The sequence below is a fragment of the Manacus vitellinus genome, unplaced genomic scaffold, assembly GCF_001715985.3.
Source record: "Manacus vitellinus isolate BGI_N305 unplaced genomic scaffold, ASM171598v3 scaffold_10_pilon, whole genome shotgun sequence".
Lineage (NCBI taxonomy): Eukaryota > Metazoa > Chordata > Aves > Passeriformes > Pipridae > Manacus > Manacus vitellinus.
In genome coordinates this window covers 7,087,182-7,095,267 of record NW_021938838.1, presented here as the reverse complement: position 1 = coordinate 7,095,267, position 8,086 = coordinate 7,087,182, and the positions used below count along the sequence as shown (strand labels likewise).

Sequence of the window (8,086 nt, the reverse complement as noted above, 5' to 3'; positions counted from 1 at the left end):
CTGTCCGCAGGGTGGGTTTTATTCCACCCTCCCTTCCCTTCTTTTTTCCCTGTTCTCCGTCAGGGTCTCAGCTGTTAATTACATTTGCCTGTCAGCCCGGGCTGCTAATCTGCTATCGCCGAGCGGGAAGCGGGAGGTCAGAAAACAAAGGTGACACCATCACACTGTGCCTCTTGTCATCTCCAATCCAGATTAGTTTCATTGACTAACTCCTGGCTGAATACCACCAGTTAATTATAACGATCACAAACCCTCCCGTTTAAAGCCACACAGCGAGAATTAAGGTTCTGAAGTAAGACTTTAGCTTCATTAATTGCCGGGCTCATTGTGATGGTATTGATTGTTAACGCTATCGCGTGGTGAGTAATGGCTTCCCAGCTCAGAGGGGATTAGGCTGCTAATTGTTGTTGGCCTTGCGCTGACAAGATAGACTTCAGTGGGTGTCAAATCCGTGTGGCGGCCTCCTTTGTCGGGGACAGCCTTTCTCCTTCCCCCAGCCTTGCTGCTCTTCAAATGAAAGCGATTCGGAGGACTCGGGAATAATTAATACAGGAGGGCGGCCGGCAGTGGGATGCTCCGCTTGGCCTCTGCTCCGCCGAGCATCCTTCCCGCTGAGAATCCTTCTGGAGCATCCTTCCCACCCAGCATCCTTCCCGCTGCCTGGGGATGCTCCTGCCTCCCCGTGGCATTCCTGACCTTGCTTCTTCCTGGGGTTCCGCTGTCACAAGGAAGGCGAGGGGATGGAGGTGGGTTGCAGGGTCACAGGGTGAGGGAGCAGCTGCTGGCACTCTTGGGGGAGCCGGCTGGTGTGCTCACAGGGCAAGGAGCTGGCATGCACACTCAGGGGAGTGGGCTTGCACACCTGAAAGCTGAGGAGACACCTTGCACACTCAGGGGAGCCAAGGCCACTCTCAGTGCCGGGCTCAGTGCCAGAGGGAGCATCGCTGTCAGCTCTCTGATGGCATCCTGTGGTGACCATGGGCCACTCCTCACTCTCCAAAGGCTGATCCCTGCTGGTATGCCAGAATCCTCCCCCTGACCCAGACTCCAGGCTGGAGGGAGCAGGGTTTGGGGGGTCAGAGCCCCCCAGGCCGCCTGGCTGGGTTTGAGGATTGGACAGCATTCCATGGAGCAGACGCCAGGCACCGTGTGCCCTGGTTAATGTGGAATTTGTATTTCTGCTGCATCTCTGCTTTTCCCACTTTCTGCTTTAACTCCATTTCCATTTTTCCATTTGGAAATATGGCCAGCATCCCTGGGGTGGGTATAATGTAAAATACAGATGTATTATGCAAATAAGGCCAAAGCTTTGCTCAAGGGTTTTGGGGAGTCACTCCATCCCAGTGTCTCTGGGTACCCTGGCTTGTGCATAGAAACTTTTGCAGCTGGATTAAGGAGTCTTTGGGTTCAACTTGGGAAGATGTGGCTATCTGGGGTTGTCATCTCATTGGTGTCACTTGTGCCAAGGGGCTTTATGAGACTAGTGGGATTGGAAGCCCCTATTAGGGAGAAAGAGGGTACCCATCCCACTATGTGGGGTGAAGCCCTTTTGCACCAGTGGGAACCTACCTTGGTACAGGCTCCCTGGGAACCCCAGGATGGGAGGATGAGGGTCCGGTCTGGGTATCTGGTGGGATGCTGACCACCCTGCGAGCATCCCTGGTCCCTGCAGTGGGGCATCCTGTCAGGAGTGGCTCTGTCATTTTCGGAGGGTGCTTTCATCTGGCTAACTGCTGTGTTTTCCCAATTCATTTTAATTTTTAATTTCAGGGTCCTCACTAAGCAGCGAGTCGTCCCCAGTCTCCTCGCCAGCCACCAACCACAGCTCCCCCGCCAGCACCCCCAAACGTGGCCCCATGGGCCCCATCATCGTGCCCCCGGGGGGGCACAGCGTGCCCAGCACGCCGCCTGTCGTCACCATCGCCCCAACCAAGACGGTCAACGGGGTCTGGAGGAGCGAGGGCAGACAGGTATGGCTGTGTCTGTTCGGTGCCCAGCCCCCTCAAAGGTTGGAGGGTGTGATTGTGATCTGCGCTGCTCCTGAGGGATCACAGGGCTGCCCCCCACTACGTCCCTTCTCCTCCCCGTGGTGTCCCCGAGCTGCTGTAGTCACCGGGGCTGCCATGTCCCCGCGCTGCCATGATTCCTGGGCTGCCATCATCCCCGGGCTGCCATCCAGAGGGGAGCTCGAGGAAGAAGGAAGCGCGGGGAGGGGGGGAGCGGCTAATTAAGAAGCATCGTTAGTGGTTCTCCTCTCCTCCGCATGCTACAAGCAGATTCCCGGGGGGATTATGCCACTTGGAAAGACTAATTAAACCACAAAGCGGAGAGAGGCAAGGGTAGGGGATGCAAAACGCCGAGGGCGGGGGAGGAAAATAAATGGAACTCGATCGCCGGGCGCTCAGTGGGGTGTGTGGGGTATCCGGGTGCTCCCCACCCCCGTGTCCCCCCATATCCTCCCCGTGCCGCCTCTCCCCGGCGCGGGGTAACCGAGCGTGGTTATTGTGTGGCAGAGCCGTGCTCGCAGCGTGACGCCCCGAGACGGGAGGTAATTGGAGCAGAGCCTGGCACGCACAATGAGCCTGCTCCGTGCAGGCGGCAGAGGTGGCGGGGAGGGGGGGACACGGCGCCCTTTGTGCCGGCCGTGGTGACCTTGGGGCTGTCCCTAATGGCTGGGGACCTGCGACTTGCCCTGGAGGGTCTGGGGAGCGGGATGGGATGGGATGGGACGGGGAGGGATGGACAGGGTGGGGGATGCTGTGGGTTTTGCCATCTTCCTGCTGAGCTGCTAAACACAGAAGGTGCAATGAAAAAGAATCAATTTTAAACCCAAGCTTGCCTTGCTGGGAGCCCCCCCTTAAGTGTCAGACCCTGCTGGCTCCCTTGTCACCCCAAGTGGTCCCCATTGCTGGGGGGTGCCTCCACAGCTGGAGGGAGAGACCATCCTGGCACTGGGGATGGGAGCTGATGGGAGATGGCTGGGGCCCCATGTCAGGGTGGGGGTATTGATGCCAGAGGGGAGCTGGGAGGATTCCAGGCTGACCCCTGGGTTATGGCTGTTATCAAAGCCCGGCTGGATTTCCCCTGCCTGTGTCCTCCCCGAATGATTAATGGCTCTGGAGAACAAAGCAGCCCATAAATCTCCAGGCAGGTAATGGGTGTCCTGCCCTCAGCTCTTTCCGGGCTTCAGCACCCCCTTTCCCACTGATGCCCCCCTAGTGTAGCCCCCCAGACCCTAACACCACTCCAGCTGCACTTCCAAAGCCTAGATGCAGGAGGATGCTCTAATGGAACTGGTGCCAGTCAGGGATCCCCCTGAGCACACTGGGAACCCGTTGGGGGTCTCTGGGTAGGGACACAGCAGGGACACTCCATCCTTGTGGGATCTCTGCCATCCCCTAATGCCCACCTTGGCATTCCTGCCCCTTTGCCTTCCAGCAGGAAGCAGGGTCACGAGGCAGCAGCAGCAGCGCCGGCCGCGAGCGCCTCATCTCGGAGCCCCCACTCACACAGGAGAAAGCAGGGGGTCCCACCGTCCCCTCCCACCTCCTGGGGACACCCTACTCCTTCGGGCTGCCCCCCAGCTCCGTGGTCCAGGACTCCCGCTTCCCACCTCTCAAGTGAGTCTGGTCGGAATGAATGGAGGGTGGGGGGTTGCAGGATGCAGGTGTCCCCTGCGAGCTCTTGTCCCATCCTGGGGAGTCACATCTCCCCAGGGGGGCAGGGTGGAATGGTGACCATCTCCCTACCCCCCCAGCCTGCAGCGGCCGGTCCACCACGTGGTGCCTCCCAGCGCGGTCACCGAGGATTACCTGCGGAGCTTCCGTCCCTACCACACGGCCGAGGACCTCCGCATGTCCTCCCTGCCGCCCCTCGGCCTCGACCCGGCCACCGCCGCCGCCTACTACCACCCCAGCTACCTGACACATCACCCCTTCCCACATCCTGCCTTCAGGTGGGCACCTCGGGATCCCGGGGAAATGCTGGAGGAGGAGCCTTGTGGGCTGGGGAACTGGGAGAGTGATCCACAAAGGATGTTTGGGCTGCACCGGGGGGCATTTTGAGGCTCTCTCAACACCTTCTCCCAGCAGAAGGCGGCCCCCATCCAGCTTCCACGTGGGGAACTGGGGGGTTCTTTGGCCCTCCTGAGCATCCCTGTCTTCCCAGGATGGACGAGTCTTACTGCCTGTCGGCACTGCGGTCCCCCTTCTACCCGCTGCCAGCGCCGGGCTCGCTGCCACCCCTGCACCCCTCGGCCATGCACCTGCACCTCTCGGGGGTGCGGTATCCCCCCGAGCTCTCCCACTCCTCCCTCTCCGCCCTCCAGTCCGAGCGCATCTCCAGCCTCGCTGCCGAGAGGTACGGAAGGGCTGATGGGTGGGGGTGATGGTTTTGAGGTGCTCCAGGGGATGCTGATAGGTGACCAGGGGTGGGTTTGGGGTGCTCCAGGGGCACTGACAGGCAGCTGGGGGTTTTGGGGTGTTCCAGAGGATGCTGACAGGCATCTGGAGATTTGGGGGTGTTCCAGAGGATGCTGACAAGTGACTGGGGGTGGTTCGAGGGTGCTCCAGGGGATTCTGACAGATGACCAAGGGTTGTTTGGAGGTGCTTTGGGGAAAATGTGCGCATCTGGGAGTGCTCCAGGGAATGCTGACAGGCACGGGGTGGGGCTTGGGGGTGTTCTGGGGGATGGTGACAGGCATCTGGGGGTGGGTTTGGGGTGCTCCAGTGGATGTTTGGGGTTGGTGCTTTTCTTATGGGCTTTTCTTTGCAGGCTGCAAATGGATGAAGAGCTGCGGCAGCGGGAGCGGGAGCGGGAACGGGAGCGGGAGAAGGAGAGGGAGCGAGAAGCCGACCGGGAGCGGGAGAAGGAGCGGGAACGGGAGCGGGAACGTGAGAAGGAGCTGGAACGCGAGCGGGAAAAGGAGCGGGAGCGGGAACTGGAGAGGCAGCGGGAGCGTGCCCGGGAGAAGGAGCTGAGCATGGTGAAAGCCATGGAGGGGCCCTTCCTCCCCGTGGCAGAGCTGCACGGGCTGCGGGGGCACCCGGCTGAGGAGCGGGGCAAACCAGTGGAGCCGCTGGCACCCGGCAGACCAGGTAACATCCCCATGGATGGCACTGGATGAGTTGCTGCCTTTGGCACAGCTTGCCTTGGTCCCCTCTCCCCTCCAGATGGCAAAACCACGGGGGTCGGTGGCCCTGGGAGGTGGCTGGGGATGGAGCTGGGCTCTCCTGGCTGCCAGCTTGCTTTGCCAAGAGCCCAGCTGCAGTGGCTCAGAGCAGCAGCACGGTGCCTGTGCCATCTGACTCGGTCTGGGTGGTACCTTGCCCGGTGCCGTGCATGCTGGCTGTGAGAGGGCAGCACCCTTTGCTGAGCTCCAGCCCCACAGCTCTGGATCCCTCCCACCCTCAGGGGTGCTCACCCCAAAATTCCCTGATAGCCACCCATGGGTATCCCCCTCTTTCCCTGCCCTGACTCTCCATCACCCCTTTTCCAACACAGACAAACTCAAGGACTCGGTACTGCCGACGCCGAAGCCCATCCAGCACCCCCTGCACCCACCACCGGGCTCCCACCACCCAGTTCCCAGCCTTATCCCCAACCACAGCGTGTTCCCACTGCCGGGGAGCAGCGCGGCCACGGCGCTGCTCATCCACCGCACCAACGAGGAGGAGAAGTGGCTGGCCCGGCAGCGCCGGCTGCGCCAGGAGAAGGAGGATCGGCAGTCCCAAGTCTCGGAGTTCCGGCAACAAGTACTGGAGCAGCACCTGGACATGGGGCGTGTCCCAAGCCAGCCTGAGCCCGAGCACCGGCCTGAGCATCCCAGGTAGGGATGATGCCAGCCCTGCTCCAGGGATGGAGATTCCCCCTAAAACTGAGCTGCGTTTTCCCATGTTGCAGCTTTCTTTGCTGTAATATCCATATCTTAAACTGGGGAGGGACTTTGGACAAGGGTATGGAATGATAGGATAAGGGGGAATGGCTTTAAATGGAAAGAGGGCAGGTTTAGATTAGATATTGGGAAAAAATTCTTCCCTGTCAGAGTGGTGAGGCCCTGGCACAGGTTGCCCAGAGAAGCTGGGCTGCCCCATCCCTGGAAGTGTTCAAGGCCAGGTTGGACAGGGCTTGGAGCAACCTGGTCTAGTGGAAGGTGTCTGGGCCCATGGCAGGGGGTGGAACAAGATGAGATTTAAGGTCCCGTCATCGCAAAGCACCGAACCATTCCATGGTGCTGTGTTATGATGATCTCTAAGTTTTCCCCCCTAACCCATGGCTGTACCCACAGAGTTGTAGGTAGCTCTGCCCCCTTCCCAGGTATCCATCACCCCACTGCCGCACCCCTTACTCCTCACACATCCCTGTGAGCCAAAGCCGTGGTGTCCAGGCTGGCACCAGCAGGTCCCTGCCAGGCGGTGCCAGCCAGGCCGGCTGTGCTGGCAGCGTCCAGCATTCCCGGTGCCCGACATCTGCGCGGCGGCAGGCGACGAGCCCGGGAGGTGGCCGGGGGCCAGCGGCGAGTGGCCAGGTGCTGCCCAGCCACCAGCACCGCTAATTGCATCTCCCCCCTTCCCGTGCAGCGGAGCCAGACACTGGGATGCCTCGTTTAGGGGGCACCTGTGCTGAGCCTGGGCAGTTTGGGGGGGCAGCAGAGCGTGTCTGCACCCCTTGGTTGATTGACAGGGGCTGGCTCGCCCCCGTTGCTGAGCGCTTAAGCAGTGCGGGCTCATCCAGCCAGCTCTGCCGCCTGCTCCCTTTGTTATTTTTGGGTATCCAGGGGATTAGTGCGGCTCATCAAGGATAATAAGGAGCGGATCATGGGGCGGCACAAAGGCGAGTGCCCGCTGCAGGCTCCTTTTCCCATCCGCTCCTCCCACCCCAACGGGAGAGGAGGCAGCAAGGTCACCCCGAAACACCTGCAGCCGGGGATGCTCCATTCCCATCCTTATCCCACATCCAGTGGGGAGGGAGAGGGGCTGATCCCAGAGGGCAGGTGGTGCTCTCCGCCGGCGGTGACACGATGGCGGCTGAGCTGAACCCGCTGCTCCGTGTGCGGAGCTCCAGGGCGCTGGAGCGGAAAAGCGTTAAATGCACAGCTTGGGCACATGAAATATTTATCCTGCTAACGGGCTGGCTCCGGCTCTGGCTGTCAGAGAAGGGCTGCACCGGGGCACTGCCCTGGCTGCCGGGGCTGTGGCAGGACTAGTGGATCTCTTGTCCCCACGTGGGGGTCAAGCCTGGGGGTCTCCTGCCTGGCACCCTGGGGATGCAGCCACATCCCTGCCCAATCCTCCCACGCACAGCCTTAACTCTACCGCCATCCCTCAGGTTGGTGGCACAGGAGGGGACAAGTGTGGCAGCCCCACATGCAGAAACCCTTCTGGGCAGCCCTAACTGACATATTTCTTCCCTAAAATCCCCTGGCGCTGGAGTGCTGCCAGCTCTCCAGTGGCGGTGCCGGCTCCTCACCTCTCCGGTCCTTTCGTCTCCCTGCAGGTCGGGATCGAGCCGCCACGAGCCAAGCAGCCGGGAGCCAGGGCAGCACTTCGGTGGGCCCCCACCACTCATCTCCCCCAAACCCCAGCACCACCCTGTCACCACGTCCCTCTGGAACCCCGTCTCGCTGATGGAGAACCCCCCCGATCCCCCGCGGCGCCTCCCTGAGCCCCATGCCCTCCACGGCCACCCGGCCCCCTTCGAGCCCAGCCGTCAGGGCATCCCACTGGTGAAGGTGGAGAGGGTCTTCTGCCCCGAGAAGCTGGAGGAGGGGTCAAGGAAGAGGGATGTTCTGGAGAAATACCCCCCGGGACGGGAGCCTGGTGCCCCGGAGCACGGGGGCTTCACCCACACCCCCTTCCTAGCTGAGCTGGAAAAGTCCACTCAGAGCATCCTGAGCCAGCAGAGACCCCCAGCCACCCCCTTCCCTGAGGCCACCAAGCCCAGCTCGCCCTACCGGCCCCCCCAGCCCCGCGCCCAGGACCCCATGTACATCTACGACGAGTTCGTGCAGCAGCACCGCAGGCTGGTCAGCAAACTGGACCTGGAGGAGCGCCGGCGGCGGGAGGCCCGGGAGAAAGGTGAGGGACC

At 61.4% G+C, this 8,086-nt stretch overlaps 1 protein-coding gene across 1 annotated transcript in view; it reads left to right on the top strand.

Moving 5' to 3' along the window:
• Window positions 1–1,769: 1,769 nt before the first annotated feature.
• The window catches only part of GSE1 (Gse1 coiled-coil protein), a 13,782-nt gene continuing 7,465 nt past the window's right edge, over window positions 1,770–8,086 (top strand). Inside the window, exons 1-7 of the mRNA XM_029965520.1 lie at window positions 1,770–1,970; window positions 3,439–3,620; window positions 3,758–3,955; window positions 4,168–4,359; window positions 4,775–5,097; window positions 5,504–5,828; window positions 7,496–8,076. Of these exons, the coding sequence (XP_029821380.1) occupies window positions 1,857–1,970; window positions 3,439–3,620; window positions 3,758–3,955; window positions 4,168–4,359; window positions 4,775–5,097; window positions 5,504–5,828; window positions 7,496–8,076 (1,915 nt within the window). The 5' untranslated portion in view covers window positions 1,770–1,856. The remainder of the gene's footprint in view (window positions 1,971–3,438; window positions 3,621–3,757; window positions 3,956–4,167; window positions 4,360–4,774; window positions 5,098–5,503; window positions 5,829–7,495; window positions 8,077–8,086) is intronic.